This window comes from Jaculus jaculus, chromosome 10 (genome assembly GCF_020740685.1).
Source record: "Jaculus jaculus isolate mJacJac1 chromosome 10, mJacJac1.mat.Y.cur, whole genome shotgun sequence".
NCBI classification, from domain to species: domain Eukaryota; kingdom Metazoa; phylum Chordata; class Mammalia; order Rodentia; family Dipodidae; genus Jaculus; species Jaculus jaculus.
The window spans coordinates 83,111,201-83,127,670 of record NC_059111.1 but is presented as its reverse complement, the minus strand read 5'-3'; the positions used below and the strand labels follow the sequence as shown (position 1 = coordinate 83,127,670).

At 36.5% G+C, this 16,470-nt stretch overlaps 1 protein-coding gene across 20 annotated transcripts in view; it reads left to right on the top strand.

Annotated features, from left to right (window-relative positions):
- Cadps2 (calcium dependent secretion activator 2) overlaps positions 1 to 16,470 on the top strand; it is a 586,012-nt gene that overhangs the window by 370,190 nt on the left and 199,352 nt on the right. For all 20 annotated transcript variants that reach the window (XM_004658596.2, XM_004658595.3, XM_004658593.2 and 17 more), the window contains exon 9: positions 6,754 to 6,820. In XM_004658596.2, the coding sequence (XP_004658653.1) occupies positions 6,754 to 6,820 (67 nt within the window). The remainder of the gene's footprint in view (positions 1 to 6,753; positions 6,821 to 16,470) is intronic.

Here is a 16,470-nt window from a genome sequence, read left to right as displayed (position 1 = left end):
AAAAGAGTATCTTCTTTAAACCCTCTTAAATAAGTGTTGGTTCAAAGTAACTTTAGTTAGGGAACACTATACCTGACACTACATTCTGAGAGTATGGGAGCATGGAGCATAACCATACAAATAGCTCAAATGTGTGTTTTATTTTGCTACTATTTCTGACTTAATGAAGTTTTAAAAAGATGAAAGAAATGTTCATTTCAAAATCAAATTCCATATGTGTTGAAAATGAGTAATGATGAAAGTCTCAGCAAGAAAAGTCTACTTTAATTTTAAAATAAGTGAAAAAAATCAGTTTTAGTTAGAGAATTCTTTTATATTGTGAAAAATATTTATTTTATTAAATGATAATATGAATTGTCACAAAAAAATAGGTATGCATGTTTTCCCTGTTTGGCAGGTAATGTCAGATCTGATTTATATACTCTTTTTTTTCTTAATTTCAGTTGACCATGCAATCAAAAGGAAGCTAGTAATGACTCACCATGTTACACAATGTTGAGGAATTGCAGAACTACAGAGCAGACCTAACAGTTCTGTAGTACATGCTAGCCAAGTTTCTGTCCTTGCAGGATGACAAATGCATTTCTTGAATGGTCTTCCACACCTTTATTTGGTAGAATCCTGTTTCATAAGAAGTGAAGCAACTGTTTATTCAGACTGCAGATGACAAGAAAGCATGAAACCTCCATTTTAAAATACACTATTATGTGCTAAAAATAAATGACAAGTAAATAGCTCTCAAGGCTCTGCCTAATTAATGTTACTGTTACTGTATGTCAAGTAGTTTGAAGTAGACCTCTCAGCTGAAACTTTTTGGCAGCATTATATAGTTATAATTGAGATTTATGATAATGACCCAAGAGGCTCTAAGGTCCTTTCTGAACCATTACAGAACGATCGATTTGTATTTTATCACTATTTGAAGTCAAGTCAACACACTGTGTACAGATTCTCTAAAAATGAGTATAGATGTGAATATATTCTCTTTAGAGAAAGTAATGCATTTTGCAGTAATTAAGGGTGTTCAAACATTACTAAGTATAATGTAGCATTATGAGGTAGTAAAACATAATTTTACAGAAAATGTAATTTTACATATTTTCCTGAAGTTTAAAAAAAAAACTTTGGTGAGCAGGAGAGATGGCTTAGTGGTTAATGTGATTGCCTTTGAAGCCCAAAGGTCATAGGTTTGATTTCCCAGTATCCACATAAGCTACACAAGGTTATTCATATGTCTGGAGTTCATTTGCAGTAGGTGTGTGCCCTGGCATGCCAATTCTTTGTCTCTATCTGCCTCTCTTTTTCTTTTCTCTCTCTCTCATAAATAAATAAATAAGACCTACAATGAACCCAACATAGCTCAGGGAAATTCATGGAAGAGGGGTCGGGAAGATTGTTAGAGCCACATGTTGGGACATTATGCATAGAGACATTGTCTCCTCCCCATAACTGATGGCTAACCCCACAATGCGCTACCCACATTCCTCAACGAGAAGGGTCTCTTGGTGAGGGGAGGACAGGGAGGAGGCTAATGATGGTACCAAGATGACTATATACACACTGTGTACATAACTAATAAATTACTTTGGGATATTTTATGCCACAAAGTATATAATTTATGAGCCCTAAAGAGATACACCAGTGAAGAAATTGCTTGCAGTGTGACTCTGAGTCCCTGAGTTCAGATTCCCAGACCTCACATAAAAGTCAGAAGCCATTATGGGCTTCAGCAATTCCATTGTGTCTATGGAGAGAAGGGAGGTAGAAGCAGAATCTTAGAGGTTAGCTAACCTGGGGAATAGAGCAGTGAACAAGAGACCCTACCTCAAACTAGATGGAAGGCAAGTGCTAACCCCAAAGTTCTCATCTGACCTCCACATGCATGTCATGGCACATACTCAGACATGCACACAGATAGATACACACACATACACACTTATCATATATGCATACACACACTAGATAAATAAGTAAAGAAATAAACCATTTTTTGTATATCCTAGACAGTAGCAAAGGTAGGTGTTAAGATAGATTAGAAAATGTCTTTTAAGTTTTACAAAATGTTTGAGACAGAGAGGGAGAGGCAGAGGCAGATGAGAGGAGAGAATGGGCATGCAAGTGTCTCCTAGACACTGCAAAGAGACTCCAGACACATGCACCACCTCATGTATCTGGCTCTTTATGGGTACTGGGGAATTGAACATGGGTCCTTTTGGCTTTGCAGGCAAGTGCCTTAACTATTGATCCGTGGTTAAAGCATTTGCCTGCAAAGCCTAAGGACCTGAGTTTTATTTCCCAGTACACTCATAAAGCCAGATGCACAAAGTAGTGCATTTATTCTCTCTCCCTCTCTCTCTCTCTCTCTCTCTCTCTCTCTCTCTCTCTCTCTCTCTCTCTCTCTCTCTCTCTCTGTGTGTGTGTGTGTGTGTATGTGTGTACTTTAAATAAGAAAGAAAGAGGAAGGAAGGAAGAAAGAAAGAAAAAGAAAGAGAAAATTGAGAGAGACCTTGAAAACTGAAGAATCCACTGAGCTTGGAGACCTTTATAGGAGTTCTCTTCTATCTTCAATATAAAAACATAAAGGCCTTTGACTTTGTTCACTAAATATTCAACTTAGTTATATGAGAAATATTTATAGAGTCATATGAACCATATAAGTCAAATTACTTAATCCACTTTCAGTATGACATAACAGTCTAGTTTCTGGACACTTACTTGCACAGGAGAAATGAGAGTGTGTGCCAGCATCAAGATTTCTACCCAAATGTTTATTGGGTCTTTATTTTTGATAAGCAAAAGTATATAAAGAAACATCTATCCACTAGTGGATAATTAATACAATAGAATATTCTACTTAGCAATAACGATTCCAAGGATGAATCTGAGAAACCTTCTGTGAAAGGAAAGAATTCAGCTACAAAGTGCTTTGTATAAAGTAATCTCAGTTACATGATATTCATGAAAACAGAATGAACAGTGGAGTCACACAACTCATATCAATAGTTTCCAGAGGTAAGGATTTGAGGAAAGGATTGATCGTAAAGAGCATGAGGGATCTTGGGAGAGATAGCTTCCCTTGCAAGTTGATTATGATGATGACAACATGGTTCCTTCAACACACATAAATGTTCACTTGAAACAGGTAAAATTTACTTGATTACTACAGAAATATACTGTACTAAAACAGTGTGAATGTGATAGGGGGAACGCTTGTTCAATATAGAAATTGTGGGACGGGCAGAAAGGCAAAAAGAGATATCCTGTGGTCTCAGTCTTCCTTGCTAGAATTAAAGGCAAACACCACCACGCCTGAATTATTTTTGAGTTTTTTCTTTTAAACAATAGTAATAAAGGTTTTTATTCATCATTCCCTGATTTTTAAATATTTCCCATAGCAAGGATCCATTGATATGCAAGTGCAAAAACATCTGGATGGCAGTACTCGCTACCCAATCACAGAGATCAACTGTAAGGCAAATAGTGCAAATGTGTTGGTGAACTTGTAGGTATCTTCTTATTCAGTATGGAGATCCTTTCTGATGAATTGTCATTGTCCATTTTCTTTTGCATTAGAATTGTATTTGTCTAATGAGAGAACTTTATAAGGAGATACTATTATATAGTTTTTTGCATAACATTTATAACATTTCTTTGTCCATAATCTTTTGTTAAATATTACTTTATGTTTCTTATTAGTAGAGCTAGTAAAACTCTTATGACCAGTTAATTTCCAGCTGTGTTAGGCTGATTGGAACTTCTCTATGTAGTTAATTAAATTCTCATAGTGCAGCAGCTCCAAATATTTCAAAGTCTAACATTCAAATAATATCTTTGTTACAGTCTGCAATTTTCTTTCTTTCCCTTTCTTATATCTTTTTTTCTACTAGTCCTCAAATGCAACATGTATGTATCTGCCCACCCCTCTGCTTTCTGTCTATAGAGAAACCAGATATTTTCATTCCATATTCATTGACCCATCATTTTCAGCAATGTTCAGCTAATCTACCATGTCAGGACATTCTTACTAATTTCCCTGTGGTAATAATGGTTTGTGCATTACTATTCATTTTTATTTTTATATGACTGAGCTTCCCAGCACTCTGCAAAGTGAGACAGTTTAAGAGAGCTTAAGGACAGGCCATGTCACAGACCAGTTATTCCCAGTATCCTCTGTGGCTGTGAAGCAGCTGTTAGTTATACATCTTGCTCTTACCTTTTATAGAGTATATGTGTCATGCCCACAGAAACTAGATCCTGAGATTACTGCTGCTAACCCTATAATCAGAACTTGGTTGTGTGCATTTCAGCCAAAGGAAATTATATTGTGTGTGTGTGTGTGTGTGTGTGTGTGTGTGTGTGTGTGTGTGTGTGTGTAAGAGAGCTGAACACCTATCACTAGAATAGCATAGCTAAAGAGAAATTATAGGCTAGAGCAAGGGATTTTAAAGAGACCTTGGGAAGAAACAGTGAGCAAGTAAGAACAGGGCAGTCCATATCTCTCCTGCTCACTCAATAAATTTGCATTGGACTCACAAGCATACACTATGGTCTTAGAGGCATCCTGACAGCCAGATTGAAATGCATCATATGTGGCTAGCTGATGTGCGTGAAAGAAAATGGGTAATTGTTTTGGGTGTTGTTTTCAGTGCAAGAAGCCAGTTGGTTTTAACTTTAACTTCAGTAATTATATGGGTCTTTATTTTGATTCTGATAATTTAGAAAATACAGAATGAAGACGGAAGTACATGTTCCATGTGTATACCTCATATGTACTATTATCAGTACTTTGAAATGTGTATTCCTTATTGTTTTGCTTATAAACTCATAATCATTAAGTATGATTAAATCTTGAATCCTGCCACTTTTAAGGTAACATTATGTAATAAAATGTTTATCTACATTATTAGTTTTATCATAGTCATGATTTCAATGGTAGTACCGCATTTCTTCCTGTAGATATGCCATTCTAGCATTTAGTAACTAAATTTATTTCCCTTGCATATCTGTCACTACTCTTCATTAATGCAAATAACACTATTTCATGTGTCCTGGCAAACATACACCTTTATATACAACTTTGATTATTCCCTTTATAATTCTATAATGAAAAATCAGGACTATTTCCACATATCCTCATCACCTTCTATAGAAAGGAGGTCTCCTGTTACATCACCACTGGTAGTGAATAAGTGTTTATTCATCCCACCACACCTTTTCCAATATCACTTATTATTGTCATTTTAAGAGAAGAAAGTGTTGTTTACTTTTTATTAAATTTTTTTATTTATGTATTTGAGAGCGACAGACACAGAAAGAAAGACAGATAAAGGGGGAGAGAGAGAATGGGCGTGCCAGGGCTTCCAGCCTCTGCAAACGAACTCCAGACGCGTGCGCCCCCTTGTGCATCTGGCTAATGTGGGACCTGGGGAACCGAGCCTCGAACTGGGGTCCTTAGGCTTCACAGGCAGGCGCTTAACCGCTAAGCCATCTCTCCAGCCCTGTTTACTTTTTTCAAAAGATAATTGTTTTGATTGAAATTATTTCTAAATTTCAACCAAAAATTAAGCCCATAAATAAATTGCTAGCTATGACACACTGTCACTTAGGATTTCATATAGGTTAAGTTAGTTTGAATAACTCTTGCAGTGTTAAGCCTTTACTTTGGAAATGTAAATTGTGATTTTTAAATTTTCTTCAGTTCAAAAAAAAACTATTTCTACTGTTTTATTTGTGGTTGCATAGCACATTTTAAAAATAATTCTCTCTTGGGCTGGAGAGAGGGCTTAGCATTACCCACATAAAAGCAGATGCACAAAGTGGTGCATGCATCTGGAGTCTGTTCATAGTGGCTAGATGCCCTGGTGTGCCCATTCTGTCTATCTTTCTTTCATCTATCTCTCTTTCTGCTTGCAAATAAATGAAATTATTAAAAGAATTCTCCCCACAATGAGCTTGTCTTGATTGAGTTTTAATTTCATCTTTTCCCTCCTTGAATATATTGGCATATCCTCTATATATTTCTGAACAACAGAAGTTATGTTCTCAAATGACTGACAATGTCTGTCATGTTGATTTGGACTACAAGTGATGATAAAAGCTTAAAAGTCATGCTGAAATGATATTAAACTAAATAATTTTATTTTAATTATTATCTGAATTTCACAGTGGAATAAAGGTACATTGAAAAATTTCTGTAAATCAAACAAATCAAAAAATGACAGATGTAAAGGCCGTTGGAAATCAGCAAATATAATGCTGCCTTTGCTAGGTGAGGAAATGGGAATGGAGATTGGTGTAGGCACATCTCAGGGTTACCCAGCTGGATGGTGACCTTTCATCCTGAGGTCTTGACTCTGCAGCCAGTTTCTTCATATTCCTCAGCTCCATTCACCTAAGCTCTAAAGAATTCTGCCATGTCTTCCATTCATAGCCTTGGTTGGTATCTTCTCAGAAGAGTATGTGAAAATAAAATTCCAACTGGTTCTTTGATTATCCTTTCTTACTCCTACTTCACTCAATTTGTAGTAAGGACTGACAAATTGATAAGCCACATAAATCAGTTCCCTATCTAGAACCTAGAATCAACTCAATCATTTGGTAACACAGTAGCTGCATGTTGTCTGAGATTCCAAATGACTAAACTTTGCCTTTAGCAGGTAAGTCTAGAAAATAAATACCTACAGAAGAAATAGGAGTACATGGAACTTTGTCATTTATGTATTCTTTCATTTGTGTGTCTGTTTGTTTTACCAGGTATCTATATGCTCTTGGACAGAAGGTTTGGAAAAGGTGGAAAAAACGTTACTTTGTTCTTGTTCAGGTCAGTCAATAGTTTTTCCCTGCCACACAAATCACTCCACATTGATTTTCAACCTGTCATTTGTGTAGGTGAGATCTATCAGTGTTTACTATATTATAAGTGAAAACTGAGGAAATTTCAAAATACTTAATATATTTTAAAATAAAAGGAAGTTAATTCATTATATGCTAGCCAAAAATAATCTTTTTTATGTTAAGTAACGAACCATGCAATTTAGTGAAATTGTTTTTATGTTTTTGTATATTTCTTTATTTACTGGTGCAATAGATTGTAGCTGTATTCCTATTAGCTTCTGTATTCAACTAGTTAAAGTATTACATATTAAATATAGCCTGTGGAAAATCTACCATGCATTCAGTATGAAAAAGGTAAAAATATTGAAAACTCTTATCAAAGTTATTTTGACTGTCAGAACTTCCTATAAGAATCTACAGGATTCTAAGACCATTATTTGAAAACCAATGCATTATCTTGTTATATTATAGAAAACTTGTAATCTATTCATTCACTCACTTTGTATGCCTATGTCATATGAATTATATGTTTACATGAATGTGGTTTTAAATCAGATTGTCAACTGTGTTTGTTGGTGATTGGATTCTGAATGTAGACAAAGTATCAAAGCATGAGATTTGTTTGATTTTAAAATAAAAAAAAATCTGAGAGTTATCTTTGGTCATAGAATACCTGCATTAAGTTAAATTTACATTAAAGCATAACTTTCTTACTAATAGCTATTCCATCTCATGACAAATACAAACTATTTCATTCTGAGTAGAAATATATGAAAAGAGAATCACCCTTGGAATTCTTAACACACAGGAGCCTGTAAAAACCTCATTGATTCCTACCACACATTAAGCAAGCTTAACTGGGCTAGATCAGAATGACATGGTGAAATGCCAATGAAGGAGAATTATCATTTGCTGTCTTCCAGAAATATAGCCATCTATCAATTGCTGGGTAAAATTACTTTATTGATGTCCCATGGTAGCATGGTATCTTCATGAAAAGTGTAAAAATTCAGTCAAGTAGTTTTATCTATATGGCAGAGAGCCAATCTGTCTTACTTTGAGCTAAAATATAACCTTTCTTTGTGTGGCTAGAACTAATGATAAAAGACATGTACACACACACACACACACACACACACACACACACACACACACCTATATATATCAATTGGTTTTTAGAGGAAGGATCTCACTTTAGCCCAGGCTGACTTGGAATTCACTATGGAGTCTCAGGGTGGCCTTGAACTCACGGCGATCCTCCTACCTCTGCCTCCCGAGTACTGGGATTAAAGGTGTGCACCACCACTCCGGCTTCAATATTTTTATATAAGGCTCATGCACTTATTTTGAGTAAAGATACTCTGTTCAAAGTTCTCAGTGGTGCATCCTTCCAAGTTCATACCCTTCAGACATCATCTTCATTTTCCATGCTTATTTATGTTGACAGAAAGTTTTAAATGCATTTACAAAAGAATTGTAGTTTAGATCCTTCTGGATATTTTAATTGTATTTCTGTCATAGATGTCTTGCCTGCATCTAATTTAACAAGTTTATCATTTTTCTTTTTCATCAATTATTTCTAAAACATTTAACTAACTCTGCACATAAATGGAGCCTATTTTTCAACTCTGCCTTTTTAACATACAAAATCATGTTTAATTCCATAATTTCAGTAGTGGATGATGTTACTTGGGTAACTAATTTTGGAACAAATAAAGTTGGCTCTTAGAGTCTAACTTATGGAAATATGAATGAAGGAACATGGAACTGTACCCCAACCAACCATAACATTACATGAGTCATTTGTTTCTGTTTTTGTCTGTGGTTTTTCGAGGCAGGGTCTTGCTGTAGCCCAGGCTGACCTGGAATTCACTATGGAGTCTAAGGTTGGCCTCAAACTCATGGCAATCCTCTTACCTCTGCCTCCTGAGGGCTGGGATTAAAGATGTGTGTCACCATACCCATCTCAGTTACAAAGGTCATTTGTATTAATCAGTGTTTTGAAGCATGAGTGAACTGCATTTGTTATTCTGGAAAACTGCTAAACCTAGTAGAATGAAAGAGTTTCCTGTGTGCTGATTATCTGAGCCCGAAGATTAAGCTTTCATGGAAAGGTTTTAAGAAGTCCAATGAGCATCTTATGATTTTTTTCCAGGCAAGATGTGAGGTTACCTTTGCTTCTTATTTTCTAGCATGTGATTACAAGATTCAAATTACAACACATGTGTGCTTACTTTATTTGTCAGCTATTAAGTTTTAGAGATAAAAGAAGAAACACAAATTCTTAGAAAGCACACACTGGTATGTTTCTGAGGGGTAGTAGATGGATCTAATTTTTCTAGCTAACTGAAATGTGGTTTTACATTTTAAAAGGCAAAATCCAACTCCATCAAAATAGGTGGTAAATCCATGTGTTCCAGGATTAAAATCAAGGAAAAAAGCCCATCAAAGTATTATGAATTTGGATTGATTCTCCCCATGAGCTCATCTTAAAATTCCAAGTTATATACATCTGCATATATAAACATGCAGCCATACAGAGAACCCCATACCTAAATGCTTTGAAATATATACACCAGCACACTGACAAGTTTTTGAAGTTTCAAACACAATTGAATCTTCCTTTCAATTCCAAATGTAATGGGAAGACAAATTGAATGCACACACTTCAAAATCAAGATGGATATGTATGGAGATTCAATGAGAATGACCCATTGGGAGAAACCGGGTAGTTTTTATTAGTATTTTTAAAGATGTCTCTCATTCAATCAGCACACAGCTTGTAGGTCCATACCTGCAGGCTGCATTATTGAAAGGTGAGGGAGTCGTTATTCATAGGGAGGACAGTGTACCCTGCTGTGTCTGCTGCTGCCGTCGGCAGAATGGGACTCTGGTGATAATGTGAATCTCATCACCACGTGTGAGTGTGGATTATGTGAGTGATATAGCTGGAGACCCAGCCATCAGCCCAAGAATTTGTACTCATAAAAATTGATTGAGAGTCAGGTTTGGCCAGCTGCAAAGTCATTGTTCAAAGTGAACACTCGAGGAGCCACTGAGGTGAAAAGACTTTTCAAAGACTCTCATATAAACATGAAATCGGAGTCAAAAAATGTCGATTTAAATTAAAATCAAAAAGTAAGAAAATAAACTATCTGCTAACGTTGATATCATTTTAGCTTCTTAATAAGGTTGTATTCCCCTTTACATTCTAATCTTGATGTGGTGACTTTAATAAATAGATTTTAATGTTTTACTAGAATCTACATTTTTAAAATTAAGGTAAATTTTGGTTCAAACCAAATGAATATAAGTATAATTTTGAATAATACACTTGAAATCTTTCCTAAATTGAACTTTGTTATTCATTTTTCTTATGTTGGTCCAATATTTTAGCATCAGTTTTGGAAGGCATCAGTATAAAGTACTTCTGATACTAGCACATAGTCTGGTATATCAGACCATTTGTTAGTATTAACTTTTTTTTTTTTTTTTGGTTTTTTGGTTTTTTGAGGTAGGGTCTCGCTCTGGCCCAGGCTGTCCTGGAATTCACTATGTAGTCTCAGGGTGGCTTCGAACTCATGGCGATCCTCCTACCTCTGCCTCCCAAGTGCTGGGATTAAAGGCATGCACCACCATGCCCGGCTGAAACTTTTTTTTAATTCAACCAAGTGGAATCATATTTTCTATATTTGTGTAACATCTATGCAAATTGTTTTTATCAGATACTGTACATTTCGTGATATATCCAAAATTCCCAAGGCAGTTACATGTTAACATATCATTGCTATGTTTAGTCTGATGTTTATTAAGGGATTACCTTACAGCAGTCATTTATCTAAAGCATTTCTAATGCATAATATTATTTACTCCCAAGATAAGCCTGATAGGTATTACTGTTTTCCCCATTTGTACAAATTTTTAGAGCAATACACAGACAATTTGTGTAGCATTTGCAGATTAGTTTAGAATCGGGTAGAGTCAGCAATCTGGTTCTGGTGGATCGTAGAGCAAAGCTCTTATTGCCTTTCCAAGTGGCTGTTATAAAAGCAATGTACACAACAATATATCATCTGAAGATGGACATCTATGGAAATAATCACTATGGATCATTATTAATGCTGGGAGGTGCAGCACAGTGTCCCTAGCTTAAAAAAATGGCCAGGGGTTGATAGCATGAGTAGCTCTGGACTCATGCAGGCCACTGACTGTGGTGTCAACTGGTAACTGAGGTCAACATCCAAACTGTGTGGCCCTGTATCAAGTATTCACTGCTTGTTGTTGACATGTCAGAATCCTGACTCGAAGTTACTGCAAACAGCAGGCTATTGAGACTCGTTAGTTACGTATCAGCTGAGCTGGAACCAGATGTAAACAGGCAGTCATGCCACCAAGTGTTCTGAGCATGCTGAAAACATGAGAGACATTGTGAGTAAGATGTCATCAGGATCCAGTATAAATGAAGAAGTGGCTGCCCATGCCTGTTGATTCTGAAGTATGCAGCCACATGGGGACCATGCAGCAGACGCCTGTCATATGTTTGAGATGACATTATTGCACGTAGAACAGGAAGTCACATTGTGTACACTTAGACTAGTGCATCAGCTGTTTGCTTAAGCAACAAGATGATGTACAGGAAATAAGCACTCTGGTGGCCCATGAAGAACATCTTAGAAGAGTGGTTCAGTGGGGATCAGTTTAAAATGAGCATGCTTAGTGTAATATAAATCCATCTCATATAGTTTTTATAGTAGAAAATGAAGGAAGCCTATCATTTTTCTCACCCAACACTTACTGTCTCAAGACAGTCAAGTAGCCAGTGCTGATAGAGTAGACATTTTGTTTGTTTGTTTGTTGTATTATATGAGTGTGTTATTTATGTGGTGTGGTATGTGTGTGGTAGATGCACATATGTGTGTGTGCAGATGCATGTGCCCCTTGTATGCATGTGTGTAAGGCTAGAGGAGAATGTTAGATGTCCTGTCTGTCACCCATGTGTTTCCTTGAGGCACAATCTCTCACTGAACCCAGAGCTGCTGTTTTCAGTTAGACTGGCTGACTAGCATGCACCAGTTATCCTCCAATCTCTACTCCCCTCAAAACAAGTATTGTAGGCAGGCCTGCCCACACACCCAGATATTTATATGAATGCTAAAAAATTGAACTCGTGGCATATCAGACCTTCTCTGGTTAAAACACTCTTATCCACTGTGTTATCTCCCCAGCCCTAAACTTTATTTTTAAGAGAACTCCCAGCATATGATATTTAGGGCTTTTCATAGCAAATCAAATGAGATAATGATAATGGTCATACTAATTTGTGTGATTTTTCCCTCAAATGATAGCAGTAAATCTCTCTGGAAAATTTCTCCAAAATTACTATGATCCGATCTCAAGACTGAAAGTCTTCAAAGGAGTATGCAAAATAAAGGGAAAAAAGGCTAGGTTTATTTATTAAAACAGTTTTATATGAATGAGACATTGATTTACTGTGAAATCTTCTGTTTTATATATGTACTGTCTTCTCTTTATAAATTTTATTTATTTATTTGAAAAAGAGAGAGAGAGAAAGTGGGTGTGCCAGGGCCTCCAGCCACCAAAAATGAACTCCAGACGTATGTGCCACCTTGTACATCTGGTTTACATGGGTGCTGGGGAATCTAACCAAGGTCCTTTGGCTCTGCATGCAGATACCTTAACCACTAAGCCATCTTTACAGCCCTGCCTTCTCTTTTTAAAAAGTTGTTTCTTGTTGTTATTGTTCAGATTCCATGGCAATGAATTTTTGTTGCTGTTGTTTATACATTTCATGGTTATACCAATGACCAGACTGTTTAAAAATGTGAATTTTCCTTATTGAATTAAATTTCAAAAATTATTTTTTTTCTTTGAGCACACTTAAACCAAAACCTGATCCCTCAGTTTTCCTTATTTCCATGTCAATCAGAAAGTGTTGTTTGTTATATAATCCACTTGAAACCACCACCATCTTCATGTGGATTCCTAAAGTAGCATGGTAACTGTTCTCTGTTTCTACTCTCACAGCTCTCCTTACATCCTATTCTTCATAAAACCAGTATAAACTATTTGAAGCATAATTCACATTATGACAGCTTACTTCTTATATCACTCCAGTAACTTTCCTTTGCACTTAAAATAAGCCATAACCATGGCCTAGAGAAGATCCTATAAATTCTGATCCTAGGTTTCCATATTACCCACCCATTCTTCAGACCCAATTAAGTACAGTACTGAGATAGCCAGCATTTAGTGTTGTCAAGTAGCCAATCCATTTCTATCAGTATCTCAAATAAATGCATAATGTGGATTACATCCTTGCTTTCTACCCGAATTGAATATTCCTAAACCATTCTATAGAAATGTAAACTGCACTCTGTCCCCTGAGTTGGCTCATCCTAACTCACACTTACTTATCAGGTCAAAACTTATCTTTTCAAATGTACCTTCTCCAGTCAATTTAAGTCATTTCCAACTTCTTGTCACATTATTTCTATTTTCAAATTCTCATATTTATTACCAATTAAAATTATATTTTTATTTATACATTTAATTTTTTATCCTTTTACCCTTTCTAGAGTGCCTATTTAGCACTACCTCATACATAAGTAGAAATTGACTAAATATTTGTTAAGTAAATGAATATATGCAGATCACGCTAAGTATTGTTATAACAAGACTTTCCTCCCTTTCTTTATACAATGATTGCTAGATCTTTTCTATGGCATTTGGTCAAGGCAGTTAATCATAAATATATATTCTCATCAAATCTATCAGGATCTTGAAGATATGTTCTTTTTTCCTTCATTAAATTAAGCTTCCTTTTTTTTCCTTTTCAATAATTCTCACAGCACCTTTGCCCTCTGCCAATAACATTTCTAGAGAAGGATTTTTAAAGCTTTAATCTTTGCTGAAATTAGACGGTGACAGTTGCTAAGCTGCCAGCTGTTAACATGATCCCCACAGTCCTAATACAACATACAAGCTTGAATGCTGTGGTCTCTTAAATCTCATAGTTAGCACCTATATATGTGTACATGGGCAGGTGGTGAACAGGTTGACAATTAAGAACAAAATGGGAGGATTTCTTTTTTACCCAATGAAATACCTGTGGGATCACAGCAATGTAGGTTAAAGTGCCCTGGTAAGAGTAGTGAGGCTGAAACCACACTTAATGCTGTACTCGGATTAAAGTCTGGTTATATTCCCCAATTCTCAACACATCTGCCCTTTATGGAGTTATAAAGACTGGACTGGGCTAAGGACATTGAATGTTTTTGATTACTGTGCTTCTCTTGAAGGGATTTTTTTTAATTTTAATATAGAAAATTATATAAGCTTTATGCAGTAATATGCTAGGAAGCTTAAAAGTGAAATACTTGATCCGTATAGGTTAAACCACCAGTTTCTGTGTAATTCCCTGGCATGTGGCTATGGTACAGAATAAGTGCAGACTGCAGACTATTCCTGGCTGAGGCTTCAAGGAGTAGAGAAACCCCCTTGTTCCTACAACTGACCTAACACCACCATATTGTAACTTCATGCCAGCAGACATAGTTCCTTCACAGTATATCTTCTCCATTCACATTTGGTCTGGGCTTGGTTAGCAAACAGTATCTACACTGTAAATTCCTTGTAGAATTGGCCTTGGGAAAAATGACTTAGCAAGGCCTTACAAAAGGAGCAGGTTAAACAAGAGCTCTTAAAGAACCTAGAATAATCAGAAGAATAATGAAATGAGAAATTAAGTTAAAGAGAGAGAATTGGGAACTGGTGAGTCAGAAACACAGTATCAATAGTAAGTCACTCCAAGAGCCAATATATTCCAAATGCCAAATTTCCTTTTTCTCAGTTGTTTCATGGGTCAGATTTCCTCATTATCAGTGAAACCTCTGTTTGTCATTGGTGTTTTGTTTCTCTTCCATCTGTACTCCTTGGTCAATCTCTAGGCCCATTATCCGTGACAGATTCTAGATCTGATGAGCAATTCTGAAATGTTTAAATAAACAAAATATAAAATAAACAACAAACTAACATTAAGGAAGCATTATAATGTTCTATCAATTAAATGGCCATGCCTCTAAAGGTAGATTATTCTTCTAAAGCTGGAGTTTGTTTTTTTTTTGTTGTTGTTGTTTTTTAGGGTATTTTTTTTAGCTTTTTAATTTTTTTGTTTTATTTTGTTTCGTTTTGCAAGGTAGGGTCTCACACTAGCCCAGTCTGACCTGGGATTCACTATGTAGTCTCAGGGTGACCTTGAACTCAGGCAGTCCTCCTACCTCTGCCTCCAAAGTGCTGGGATTAAAGTCATGTGCCACCACTTCATGCACAGCTTTTATTTATTTAGTTTTTAACTTCAGAGAAAGAAAGAATTGAAGCTTCAGGGCCTCAGCCACATGCAATTGAACTCCAGATGCTTGTGCCACCTAGTGGGCATGTGTGAACTTGTGCTTGCCTCACCTTTGTGCCTCTGGGTAAGGTGGGATCTGGAGAGTAGAACATAGGTCCTTAGGTTTCACAGGCAAGCACCTTAACTGTTAAGCCATCTCTCCAGCGCCCTCCCCCCTTTTTTTTTGGTTTTGGTTTTGGTTTGGTTTTCAAGGTAGGTTCTCAGTCTAGCCCAGGCTGACCTGGAATTCACTAGGTAGTCTCAGGCTGACCTCAAACTCACAGCAATCCTCCTACCTCTGTCTCCCAAGTGCTGGGATTAAAGGTGTACACCACCCAGCTTAAAGCTGAAGTTTTGAATGTTGCTTTGTTGTTCCTTTAGAGACTTTTAAAGTGAGTATCTATCCACCATATCAAAAAGTGCTCGTTAGAAAAACAGCACTTAAAAATTATGTAGGACCCAGACCTTTACTTTAAGTTATATAAAGAAAACAATAATGAGTGTTTTTTATTGACAGCTTCCATACTTACAATAAACAACGATATTTCCCTCCCTTCCCCGACTTTTCCCTTCATAAATCCACTCTCCAACATATCCCCTCCTTCTGTCCATTAGTCTGCTTTTTAGTTTGATGCCATTGTCTTTTCCTCCTATTATGAGGGTCTTGTGAAGGTAGTTCTAGGCACTGTGAGATCATGGCTATTGAGGCCAATTTCTGTCTGGATGATTGCATTGTAAGCAGTTTTACTCTTCCTTTGGCTCTTACATTCTTTTTGCCACCTCTTCTGTTGCCACTGAAACATAGAAATGTTTCAATGCTGAATATGCCTCTGTCCTTTCTTAGTACTGTGGTGCTTTTGGTTTATCTCAGTGGTCACTGCCATCTTGAAAGAGAAGCTTCTATAACCAAAAGTTAGAGTAGCACAAACATATGGGCATGAACATTAAGTTACAGGGTATATACAGGGTAGTTTGGTGAGCATAATAAGTGCATTTAGCCAAACAGGAGCAGGTATTACTTTCCTAAGGCTTTTGACCTCCCCTACCATAGTCTTTTGATTAGGTTTTGATTAGGTATCAGGCATGTATTCCCTCCCATAGAGTGGACCTCCAGTCCAATTAAGTAGTTGTTTTTTTTTCTTATAACAGACATGCCACTATCATACCTGTTTGGTCATTTGGCTCACAATAGCCTGTAATGTTTTGGGGGCATCAGGTACCTCCCTGGT